The following is a 13,565-nucleotide window of genomic DNA, read 5'->3' as shown; positions in this document are numbered from 1 at the left end:
GGGTTCTATTTACATAACTTTATTTAGAAACTGACATTAAGTGACAATAAGTTATGACTATGTTTGAGCTTACCTGGATTGCCTGGTTTACACCTGTGTTCTTCATGTACTCATTCACAGTGCCTCCATTCATTTAAGAAATGTTCTCATTTGGATGATGAATTATCTGAATTAATTCACATAATAGAATTCCTCTCCACAAGTATTTGTTGAAGACTTACTATGTGTCTGGAACTGTTTTAGGAGCTGGGGAAATAGCTAATAGTAAACAAATTAAAAGACAAATGACATTATCAAGTAACTCAGAAGATTATGTCTGTTATTGTTGCCAAAAAAGTGATCAGGTAAATTGTCTTTGTCATTTAACCTAACAAAAATAAAATGTGTCATTCATGCTTAATAATTGAGTACCACTGGAATCACAGCATGTTAAATAGACAGAAAGACAATGAGATATCACCTCATACCTGTCAGAATGGCTAAACTCAACAACATGAGAAACAACAGGTGTTGGTGAGGATGTGGAACATTCTTGCACTGTTGGTGGGAATGCAAACTGGTGTAGCCACTCTGGAAAATAATATGGAGGTTCTTCAAAGTTTAAAAATAGAACTACCCTGTGATCTAGCAATTGCTCTGCTAGGTATTTACCGAAAGAATACAAAAATACTAATTCAGAGGGACGCATGCATCCCAATGCTTATAGCAACATTACCTACAGTAGCCAAATTATGGAAACAGCCCAAGTATCCATTGACTGATGTATGCCTCAGAAGTTGTGGTATATATACACAATGGAATATTACTTAACCATCAAAAAGAATGAAAGCTTGCCATTTGCAATGATGCAGATGGAACTAGAGTGTATTATGCTAAGTGAAATAAGTCAGTCAGAGAAAGACAAATACCATGATTTCACTCATATGTGGAATTTAAGATACAAAACAGATGAACATAGGGGAAGGGAAGGAAAATAAAATAAGGTAAAAAGAGAGAGGGAGGCAAACCATAAGAGACTCTTAACTATGGGCAACCAACTAAGGGTTGCTGGAGGGGAGGTGGGTGCAGGGATGGGGTAATTGGGTCATGGGCATTATGGAGGGCACTTGATGGAATGAGCACTGGGTGTTATATGCAACTGATGAATCACTAAATTCTACCCCTGAAAGTAATAATACACTGTATGTTAACTAAATTGAATTTAAATGAAAAATTTTAAAAAATAGGGCATGGGGATTAAGGAGGGCACATGATGAGCACCAGGTATTGTATGGAAGTTTTGAATCACTATATTGTACACCTGAAACTAATATTACATCATATGTTAACTAACTGGAATTTGAATAGAAACTTAAAAAAGAAAAAAATTAGGTTAGGAGCAAAAAAATAAATATTTAGACAGAAACCTATCAACATTTTAAAAAGAGATTAGAGATATGCTATAGATGTGTCAATAAGATGTGTCAAGCAAGAATGTGTTGTTTTTATAAAGTCAATGAGTAGTTAAAATTTTTCAACTTTGTTTTAAACTTGTAGGTGTAGGAGAAACAAGCTGCAAATACCCATTTAACTTAATTATAATTGTTTTTGACAAGTAGAACAGAAATCTCAAATGAGGTTGCTTGTAGTTTGTTAAAGCTTATTAGTACACCTATTATTTTCTTAAACAAACTATAGACAATGAATGAGCTAAACAAAGGCTTCTTGGCTAGTGTAGGTATATAAAATACAGTGTGAGAAAACTGGGTAGGAGGTATAGACTTTAAAATGTTGTGAGACGCTGACTTGGATCAGTCTATAGTGATATAGTCAGGGTTGTTCTTCCCATTGAATTTTGAAATTCAACTGAAAAATGGATTTTGTCCATTAAAGGGTATACGTTTTAAAAACATTCCTCTAGAAAAGCTTTGGTGGCATATGGACGGCTGAATGAGTTGGCTAATCAAATGAATGTAACTCTTTTGGCAGTTTTTTTTTTTTTTTGGCAATTAAGAATTAGAACCTGTTCTCTGATTACGGTGTCTTGGCATATAATTCAATTTTATTGGAAGAAGGTGGAAAGGGTTAATACAATAATATAAGTCCCTCTGAACTGTTTCCTGTATAATTGCTTATATAATTATATATTATATAATTGCTTATATAATTTATGTAGTCTTTCAGTTGATTCTACCTTCTAAGTTACAGTTGGTGTTCAGAAAAGTGTTGAAATTTTTTTTTGTACAATTTGAAACTTAATTTATAGGTGTAACAGCTTCTGAGTAGAGGATTTTCTTTTCTTTTAAAGATTTATTTATTTTATTATTTTTTAAATATATTTTTAAAAGATTTATTTATGTGAGAGGGGAGGGGAAGAAGGAGAGGGCCTTTGTTCATGTTTATGTTAGCATGTTAAAGACCATCCTGTGGTGGGACACCCTTGATCATTTCTGGACCGAGGTTTTAATTGTCTTTCTTCCTTTCGTTGGTATTCCTTAAGTTTTGTGCCCTGAATATTATGGATTTTACGTGGGAAACATTAGATAACCTTCAAAAAAGCTCTCTGAATGTAAGGTGTTTTTATAATAAGATGATGATAGCACCTATTGTACCAGAAATCAATTTGCTACTCATCCTGCTGTTTTCAGCTACAAAAGAACAATCAAAGAAGCCATGATTTCAGGTTCAGTATGAAATTTCCATTTCCATTTTCCCTCTACCAACTCATCATCTGAGTTTGTAATGGGTGGAATCTGTATTACTGGCCAGTTATCTGATCAGATACTCAGTACCATAATTTGGGAATCTGTGAACTATCTGTGATTATGTAAAAATACAAATAAGCAATCTCCCTTAGTTGTTGTTTCAGTTTGTTTTAATGTAAAGTTTTTAGCACACCTTCCCATTACATTCTCAGCACTAGCAACAGCCAGGTCCACTGGGATGTCCTGATACCTACAGACAATACAGGGGGGGAAAAGGTGATCTGGACTGGGCTCTCTGGATTGCTAATCAAGTAATTAGGGGCAGATGTGAGGGGGAGATTTAAAGAGGAGCCAAAAAGGGGCGCCTGGGTCTCAATCGTTAAGCGTCTGCCTTCAGCTCAGGGCGTGATCCCACCAGGGTCCTGGGATCAAGCCCCACATCAGGCTCGCTGCTCCTCTGGAAGCCTGCTTCTTCCTCTCCCACTCCCTCTGCTTGTGTTCCCTCTCTCGCTGGCTGTCTCTTTCTCTGTTAAATAAATAAATAAAATCTTAAAAAAAATAATAATAAAGAGGTGCCAAAAGGCCACTAAAAGCCAGAGAACCAGCCAAATCAATCTGTTGGGGAAAACTATAGTTCCAATATTTGAGAGTTCAGGTCCACATACTAGGTCTGGTGGAGTTTAAACAGGAATCCAAATGGGGAGATCTTAACACCAGGAGTTTAGAATTTGGAGGAAATACAATTAGATGGAGAAAAGAGAGAGTAGGGGAGTGAGAGATTGGATTAATAATGGAAAGCAACTACAGACAATGGTGATATTTCTGTCTTATGCTAAAAGGTCAAAAGAGCTTTGTGCTAGTGGGTTGAGCTATCTTAAAGAACAGAAGGTATCCTAGATCCTTCCCTAGGTAAATTCTTTCATTTTAGTAAGGACCTCAGGAAACATTGTATTAAAAAAAACAACAACACAGAAAACAAAAAGAAAAACAATAACAACAAAAAACATCAAAAAGAATTTCAGCTACTTTGGGTGAAGTTGTTTTGAGAAGGTGAATTATTTAGGTGTACTCGTCTCCATTTATCATACGGGTAAGTTTAAGCAATTGTTATTGTACAATGAGGCATATTGGGCTAGCGCAAGGATCCCCTGGATCTACACTAGGCAAGTTGTAAATACACCTTGGAAATGGGCAAGGATATGTTGTGCTTGTACAGGCAACTGTCCTAAGCCTTAGTTCTATCGGAGAGATCCCCCAGTCCTTGCTAGGAACACTTCCTAGACTTCTCCAGGTGACTTCTCTTGCCTAGCACCTCGCCGTCTCCGTCTGCAGCCACTCCGCACCTCAAGGCACCAGCACACTTGATGTGTGCGGATATTCGAGTGTATTTCTCAGCCTTTCATTGCTGTTGTAAATTTTGTATCTGGAATGTTTGGGAATGCTATGGTCTGCGTAATCTTTGTATTTGGACTTGGAACCAGGAGGCCATGTGCTTCTTGAGGAGAGAGGATTTGGGGAATAAAACATAGCAGAGGATCTTAACTGCCAGGCGGGGTGCTAATTTCTTGAGTAACTCCAGGCATATCACTTTAAGTCAAGATCTATTTTTACATCTATAAGTTGTCACAGTTCAATTTGCTCACCTCTTTGGTTGTCTAATTGCCTAGCCTAGCTTTTGAAATTATTTTGTAAACAAAGCCTTACTGAGAAGTTGTGTATTTCTAAGTCTTATGTGGCATGAAAATTCTAGGTCCCTTAGAGCATGACTCCTAACTTTTAGAAATTCCCTGCTATGAATTCTAACTCTAACATAGGGAAGATACCTCTTCCTTCACCTCCTGACTTCCTTAGATTAGGAATCAGAAGACCTGAATTCATATCCAATCCAATGCTCTCACTTGGTCAAGTTTCTTTACTTTTTGAAGGCTTAGTTTTTCATCTGTGAAATGGAAGTAACAATGCAACATTAGGATGACAATAAGATAACATATAAATTCTTATTTAAGACAATATTTTGTTAAATAAGATCTGTTTTTCTTCATCTTTCCTTTACTATCTCCTAATTCTGATGGAGCTTCTCGAGAAAGAACCAATCCTATACAATTATTGAAACAAATTCTTTCGAGTTTTTTTTTTCACCTAAAGGATCAAAGAATTCCATGTTTCTGAAAGGCCAGAAATTACTATTCTTCTGTCTGAATTGTGGAGATGTAGCCATTGACCAGTTATCATCCAAAGAAAACAGTAATGTAAAGGCAGCCTGTCTTATACTGAAGGAGGGATGTTTCAGGATACCTTCATTTCCGGATCCCAAAAGGATGGGCTAATAAAGCACAACGGGCTGAAGGCCCAGCTGTGAGATTAGGAGCCTAGATGGCAGAATTCCATGGATTGTTCTTGCTCTTTTGGGATCTGCAACATGAATAGACCTCAGTTGATCCAGGAATAGACTTCCTTTTGCAGCTAGAGAGAGAGGAAGCTGAAGGAGAGGTGAGTGTGCCTGGAATAGACAGGGGAGTTTGATCTTAATATAGGGAGTTCCTGCGTATTCTTGTCTTGTTTGTACACAATAGATTTTAGTGACTTTTTAAATGAGAGTTGTTTACATTTTAGGAAGGAAATTCTCATACATTTGGTGAAAACACACACACACACACACACACACACAACAACACCCCAGAAACAACCAAAAACAGCCTGTATCTCAGTCCATGAGCCACATTTCCTGTGTAGTGCTCCCTAAGTGATTCCTAAGAGCACAATTGCTGCCTTTATTAAACTTTTTATTTACTAAGGAATGGACAGTGGCATATGGGAGCAATGACAATAGCTGACTGATGAGAAAACAAAGAAATTCCAGTATTTTGCTGTTTTGAAAAAAGTCATTCAGAATTTAGTCATATTGGTTCAGCTGTTGTAACCAAAGACTGATAAGATAATAGAGGTCTTTGTGGTGGTTTTGTACTGAAATCCTTTATCTTTATGATGCACTGGGGCCCTTTAGAGTAGAAAGCTTTTAAAACTGCTGTTGGATTCAGAACTCAAATTAGCTGCTGGTACACTGGGACAGGGCTTCCTTTCTCAGGCAGTCGCCACAAAGTAACTTTTATCAGGGGACCTTCTGATAGATTGTTAGTTTCTCCAGCTCACCCTATTTATTTTTTGTTGACTTTTTGCTGCCCTATTTTGTGACATTTAAAAGAAGGCTCTATCAAAAAAGGCCAGTGCTAACTGGTGGACTGTGCTTGTGAAGTGCAGACATCACAGCCTATCTGATGTGTGAGGAGGCGGCGGGAGCACAGCACTTGAACCAGGTTACCTGTGGGCAGACAAGATCAAATGCAGCTTTCCTTTATGACTAGCATTGTGTTTGGGCTTTCTTCTCAAACAATGTCCATTAAAAAAAAAATTAGAACTAACCAGGGAATTCACTCTTAAGAACTTTGCTTTTCAACTTAATTTGAAATCTTTCTGGATTGTTGGCTGAGTTCTTTGGTTGATGCTGCTTTGAAATTACTGTTTAGTGCTTTAATCTTTCTAGGATTGATGTGGAAAAGTGTATCTCCATCAGAACTCCACTCCAGCATCACTGCCAGCCCTCCCCATCGTTCCAAACACAAACACTGTCATTTAACCAGGCTTCTTGTCATTTCATTGTTAAGTCCCATTAAGCTTATTACAGGAATGTGCGATCCAGTGACAGCATGGTCAGGTGGAAGTCCTATTTTAAATTCCCTAGGACACATTTCTAGATATTGCAATTTGTTGATATTAGTTTTATTTGGTTTGATAAACATTGTCTTTTACCACCATTGCCCTTCGTTTCATAAGAATGAAGAGATAAAAAGTGTGTGAAGAAATTCACAAAATTTAATTTGGCCTCCTCTTCGAGTGAGCCTCTCCCTTCCCTCTCTTAGTCTCTCTGTCTTTCCACTGCTGTGCTTGTTTCTGGTTTTTTTCATTAGAGAAACTTAGTTGTCCCCAGTAGCCACGATCCACTTTCAGGGGATAGCCATAAAGACAGTGACCTGTGTGAAATGTTTACATTGCAAAAGTCCTAGGCATGGAATATTGTAAAAGAGGTGGGGCCCATCTCTACTTACTAAAGTGCACTGCAAGGTGCCTGCCTTGTCCAGATGTGGAGTCTTCAGTGACTTCCCGATGCCCAGTCTCATTTCTAGCACCATGGATTGTAACCATGGGGGAAATTAGCTAGCAGATGATGGTGCTAACTTCTATGAGCTGATGGGGAAAAAAAAAAAGACTTTAAATTTTAAACTTGATTTTTATTTTTAATTTTCATTCTGTATTAAGAAGGGATTTATCCTACTTATCTTTTTATTTTACCTAAATTCTCCTCAATTTTGAGATTTCTTTGTTGGTTTTGGGCCTACGGACAGGTAGTTATAGTTTGTAAAGTTAAAAAAAAAGAGCCTATTTTAGTTCACTTTTTTCCCAAGTTCTTCAGATTCTGACCAAAAAGGGCTAGAGGGCTGATTTTGAAACTGTTATAGTGAAAGATGGTATTTGAAAACTTTTGATGAGGGAAATTGCTGCTGTATTTACATTTTGAAAAGTGTTTCCTTATTTACGCACTATTGACTTCCTATTGAGACTCAAAATTTTAAGTACAACTGGTAAAGAATTCAATGGATCAAACTCAGTAAATCTGAAGTCACTGGAATAAAGGCCCCTAAGAAAAAAATGTGTCAATTTTAAAGGTCTTTCCTAACTGAGGACCATTTTGTGATAGAGCCAAAGGTTAATAAAATCAGTAGTGAATGTAGCAATTTTACAGATAAGCTATTCACAACAAGTGTAGTTACTTGAATAAAAAGCTAATTCAGTTCTAAAATGCCACATGCAGTAGCAGTGAATAGCTGCTTTTAGGTGCTTTCTGGAGGAGGATAAAATACAGAATCACGGCACTCTTCTCTTCCAGCGTCCCTGGCTGCCTGTAAATTGCTGTGAATGGGGCTGTGGGCTGACAGGCTCTATTAAGACAAACTGCCTTTCTCATCGGAGAGATAAAATAAATCAGGTGTTTAGTCAAATTAAAATACTTCAGCTGGAGCAGGCCCTGGGGAGCACTGATCCACCTGACTAATCTGAGAGAAACTCAAGACAGATGTGGTTTGGGGATAAAGACGACCCCATGGAAAAAAAAAAAAAACCTGCTGCACTGTCTTTGGAGTTGGGGAATAGATACAGTTTATAGCGGAGAGTGTCAGACGCACACTGTGTGCGATACTGGATAAAAGCAGGCACATTGACTTGTAGAGAAGCTGTGTACAGACGCTTTTTTGCTGGTTCCCTCTTTGCAGTTTATGAAACTACCTCTGTTTTTGTGTGGGAGAGACTATCTTCTGGCAATGCTTTTTAGAGATTTTAAGATAGCCTGAAGGATGTGGAACAGATGACATTGAGGGGCTACTGATGACCTCTGCTGGCCTGGGCAGAGCCTCTGGATCTGCGCTCGTCTTTTCCAAGTTGATTTTATCAAAACGCAAAACATTATTTCAGGCAAGACTTTTTACACTGAGTTACCTCATAAGAGCATTCTATATGGTCTTTTGCCATTAACACAGTCGGACTGTGTTTAGGTTGCCCCGCCGTGCCCCATAATTTGTCTATGTTTTCAACAACCCTGGCCGTCGTACAGGTCTTCCTCGACTTAGGATGGAGTTACTTCAGATGAATCCATCTTCAGTTGAAAATATCATTAAGTTCAAAATGCATTTAATACAACGAATCCACCTAAAGGAGTGAGCCGGGCCTCCCTCCAGTGTGCTCAGAACACTTACATTAGCCTACACTTGGGCAAAATCATCCAACATCAAGCCTATTTTATAATAAAGTGTTGACTGTCTCATGTAATTTATTGAATGCCATACCGAAAGTGAAGAACAGAATGGTCATACGGGTGCAGTACGGTTGAAGCGCGTTGGTTGTTTGCGCTCACGATTGAGTGGCTGAGCGGGAGCTGCAGGCCTCTGTCGCTGGCCAGCATCTGGAGAGACTATGGTTCCCTGTTGTACTGGGTACATACCAGTTTTGCACCATCATAAAGTCAAAAAATTATAAGTTGAACCGTGATAAGTTAAGGACTATCTATAAGGTTTTGTGTTTTTTGGTTTTTGGTCTTTTTTGCCATAGCAAAGTTATGTATTCAATTAAACTAGTATTTTTTGAGATGAAAAAACTTGCGTTCACAGGTGGGTTGATCAATGTGATTGAGATTCAATGTTATTTTTATTACAGCAGCATAAACATTTGCTATTAGTTAAAACAAAAATCCAGCACCACAGGTTTTAAATACCTCAGTTTAAACCACTATATATGTGAATAAATACAATGGGTATAGAACAGAAAAATGATCATGCGTGTGCGCATGCGGGAACACACACACATGCCCACACACGCACACATGCCCTCTCATATAGGAACAAAGTGGCCTACACATTTAGAGAGTATAAGCTATAATATGGTGTAAATTGATCTCTCCTTAATTTGACCCACAAGGGACTAATTGATATGGATAGATGATAGATAGATAGATAGATAGATAGATAGATAGATAGAGATATATAAATTCTCCATTGGGGGGAATTTTAGACTTGTCATTCCAACTGCATTATGCCGCTCATATCTATTCAAAATATATATGTGCTCCTCAAAATAAGGAAAAGATAGTGACAGTCTTATATGAATGCCTAAATTTCATTTAAAAATATTGCTCTCTGGCTAGCTTTTTAAACAGTTTATTTAGATGTTACTGAATTTTTACAATTATACAGCTTGAATATCATTAGTGATTTGTAAAAAGCTTCAGTTAAATGGCGTTATTCTGTAAATGCAGATATACATGTCTATCAGCATTGGAAGCACCGATGTGTTTATAGACCTGTGGGCTTCACCTTGAGCAGAAGAAGCTAAGAAGACATTTATATGTTATCCTCAGCTTCTCTGTTTCCTGGGTAGAGGAGAAAGGAGACTATACTGAAGATTGTTAAAACAACAGTGTTTAACCTAGAAGAAGAGAAAAGCTACCAGTCTTTACTGGGGAATCTAAGTACTGGATCCTACCCTTGTATTGGTTTTTGCCCAAACTTTCTTAGGAATGCTCTTCTTTATTTACCAAGAATTATGGTACAGTGACTTTCCCAGAATCTAATAAGCCTTCTCTTAACTCACTGCATATAGATAGGTATAGAAAGAAAATTACAGGTAGATCAGAATATTACCAAAAATATGTGTAATAAAATGTGCATATATCCCAATGATCTAGTCTTATAATTTTCCAAACTATTTCCCACACCATAGCTAGAATGACCACATCATTCATCCCTTATCTAAAATACTGTAGTGATTTTGAAATATTCTTAGAATAAATGTGAAGTTTATCAAACATGGTCTTTTAGGAGCTGAATGGTGTGAACTTTTCCTACCTCATCTGGTATTCTACTCTCCTTTAATTTCCCTTGCTCGAATTTTGCTATCTTTTTTCAACTTCTGGATATACTGGAACTCCCCCTCCCCCACCATCTCAGGGCTTTTGCCTATTTTGTTTCTGCTGAAAAGCTCCTTGACCACCCTCCAACTCTTTGACTAGTTAACTCTGTTCATCTTCCTGTTAATTTGTTACTCTTTCAGTCTATCTTTCTTACATTTGGGCCTCCCAGACTTGGTTAAACTTTCCCCCAAATACCTATCATTTTGTAATTCTTTTTTAGTTGTAGTTTACGCTTGTATGTGTGATTTCTTGATTAAGATGTCTCCCCACTTTGACTGCAAAGTGCACAAGAGTAGGGAATTCTGTCTGCTTTTTCTTGCCATGGTGTCAGTATCCTTATTTCTATACAATACCTGACACATAGCTGCCATTCAGAAGTATTTTTTTTCAATGAGAAATGAATAAAATGAGTAAATACATATACTTTATTTTGTGTTTTCTCATTTCTATATATATATTAACATTTGCATTAATAGAGCTTGTTGCAATTTTGAAGAAATTTTATGATTCCTTCTGGGAACCTGCTTTTGTATTTTAATATTTCTAGATCAAGAAGTTCTTTTTTAACAAGCTGAAATTCCTATTGCTGAAATAAAAACTCATTAAAAAAATTAATTCCAGTAGCTGGAAAGAATAGCTGGATACAGTATTTGTGCCTTTATCAGTAGAACACATTTTCTAACATCATCTCACTATTTTATTTTTCTTTTAATTTTGATTTTAGGCCATCTTTCAACTCAGTGAATCTTTAAGTATATGGGATATTGACTGTTTATTTGTTTCTTTATTTTTTAAGGACTTGAATTGGCATTACAAATTCCAAGGTAGTCCTAAGCATCATAACTTCTCTGCTGAATCAGTTTTACCTTCTGGGAGTCATATGCTAGCAAGTACTCGCCCACCTCCTCTGAAGGCTCCCTTTGTCCATGGGGCCACTCGGAAGATAAGACCACTGCTAATTGAAATATTTTTAGTTTCTCAGATTTTCCTGGTGCTTTCTTAGCAGGAATAAGGGGGGGTTTCATGAGAAGATTGGAAGTCTCCTCTTCCACACACACACACACACACAAATCGGCAATCTTTGTCCCCTTTGACAGCTGGTGGCGTCTTTCTGAAAAGCTTTCAAATCATAGATCATTTCTTCATAATGAAACCTGTGAGCTCAAATACAGTGGGTTGAAATTCTTATCTTATGCTGTGGTAAATACTCTAATTTAGATTCACAAAAGGATTCTGTACCCTTTACTTAGGAGAGCTGTGCAATTTGCCCATAAAAAGACTGTTCAGCACCATTAGTGCATACCATAAGTGTTCAGCGACATCATATTCATTAAACAGCACATCCTTATGCATAACCTTTTCAACCTCAAACGTGTTTTTTTCCCTTTGAAGAATGACAAATGACAAAGGGGTGAAGGAGCCCTCCAAGCAACATTGTTGCCTTTAAGGATGAACTTGAGAACTTTAGCTTGATCTCCGTACGGGGGGAAAATGAGATTCAGTCCTTTCTTACCTGAGGCAAGGCAGGCTTTTTCCCCCCTCTCTCTGTAGAATTCATTCCATGGCCAAGAGAACAACTCCTGACTCCAGAGATAGGTCTTTATGCAATAGAAAAGTCTTATGAGAGCAATGATGGGAAAATCCTTTAAATAACACTTATTAAGCACCTACTATGTCTTAGATCCTCTATTAGTCACTGAGGGTAGAGAAAACTAGTATTGTAGAATATTAACACAACCTATACTTTCTATCTTTGGTATTAAATATCATAGTTTTCCTAGCTTGATCAGATAGATTTGGTAGGGGTAAGGGGAGGGAGAGGAGGAATATGATAAAAGGGTGAGGGTAGGAGTAGTTCTGCTTTTTGTTTGTTTTGTTTTAAAGATCAAGAGGGAAGAGTGAGAATTTTACTAATGATAATACTTTTTCTTGGCAGGGGCGATGACTAACTCTGGTGTTCGTTCCATTGATATTCTGTAGTGTTCCTAAACTCACAGTAACCTCCAGTTACTGTCCCAGATCTTTAAATGTCTTAGGGTAGTCCCTTTCTTAATCTGCCCTCCCCCTTTCCCCAATTCGTTCAGACTTTTCTCAAACTTGTGAGATATCTTCTCACTTCCATTTTAGGTACACCTGAGAGCCTGGCAGAAAAAGAACGGCAGCTCTCTACTATGATTACCCAGCTGATCAGTTTACGGGAGCAGCTCCTGGCAGCGCACGATGAACAGAAAAAACTGGCAGCCTCACAAATTGAGAAACAACGACAGCAAATGGACCTTGCTCGCCAGCAGCAAGAACAGGTGAGCCCTGCAAAAGGAGCTGATGAACTGGGGCTGTGGAATGTGCCAAGCTCAGCGAGTAATCACATTGATTGGGTTTTTTGTCATAAGCATTCCTAAAAAAAAGAAGGAAAGAAAGGAAGAAGCCTTCTAAAAATCCAGCGTCTTCAAGAATACTGAGGTGATATGTGGAGGACAAAGAAAGGCATCATAGCAACTGGGCATACCTGAAGTAGTAACACTGTTTCAGAACATTTGGATTTGATTAATTACTTAGGGATTATTCACATAGACATCACATGTATTCCTGTGTTAAGCAAGAGTTATTCCAAGCTTAACCAAGAGTAAGTTGCTTCTCTCCAGGTGTTACTCCTCTCATCCAGAAAAGGAGGGTCCTGGTCTAGAAAAACTTTGGGGATCTTTAAGCTTACTGGTCCAAAGATTTTCTCTGACTTTAAAGCTAAGGTGACCATAGGTCTCAGTTTTCCCAGAATAGCCCTGGCTAATGACTGTTTTCCAGAGTAATTATTAGTAACCCCCCATTCCTCCTGCAAAAGTTGTCCTGGTTTGAATGATAAATTACATAAATTATATGGTCACTCTATTTATAGCATAGGTAAATCGTTGAAAACAAATTAGCACATGGCTCCTCTAAGAATTTGATTTCATTGATTTAAATGTAAGAAAGAAGAAAAAATAGCAAAGTTTAAGTGTACATCTTTTAAAAAGTAAATCACTCTCTCCAACGTTTTTCCTGTCTCCTAAGAGTACATTAATCTGACAACAATGATTCTATTAGAGTAGTCCCTGATGCTTTCGATCAGACGGACCCAAATTAATGTGCAGTTTTTAGGAATCTGACATTATTACTGGAATTATCTTTTCAGTTAAATGTATTTTATAGGGGTATATAGAGCAATATATGCTCTGTTGATTTTAATGAGTTGTGACGTCTGGTATTTTATATGCTTGAATATTTGCCCACATGTAGGAATATGGACTCAGCCCCTAATGGAAAATAACATAAAGGAACACTGTAAAAAATCAGAAGTTAGAATGTCATTTAGCCATCCAGAGATGACACAGTAA

General features: G+C 37.6%; 1 protein-coding gene across 31 annotated transcripts in view; it reads left to right on the top strand.

The window, feature by feature from the left end:
* SOX6 (SRY-box transcription factor 6) overlaps positions 1–13,565 on the top strand; it is a 583,500-nt gene that overhangs the window by 375,787 nt on the left and 194,148 nt on the right. For all 31 annotated transcript variants that reach the window (XM_034646122.1, XM_034646128.1, XM_034646121.1 and 28 more), the window contains one exon: positions 12,325–12,497. In XM_034646122.1, the coding sequence (XP_034502013.1) occupies positions 12,325–12,497 (173 nt within the window). The remainder of the gene's footprint in view (positions 1–12,324; positions 12,498–13,565) is intronic.

This window comes from Ailuropoda melanoleuca, chromosome 16, assembly GCF_002007445.2.
Source record: "Ailuropoda melanoleuca isolate Jingjing chromosome 16, ASM200744v2, whole genome shotgun sequence".
Taxonomy (NCBI): domain Eukaryota; kingdom Metazoa; phylum Chordata; class Mammalia; order Carnivora; family Ursidae; genus Ailuropoda; species Ailuropoda melanoleuca.
Note: the sequence above shows the minus strand (reverse complement) of the source record. Positions and strands in the feature narration are given on the sequence as shown.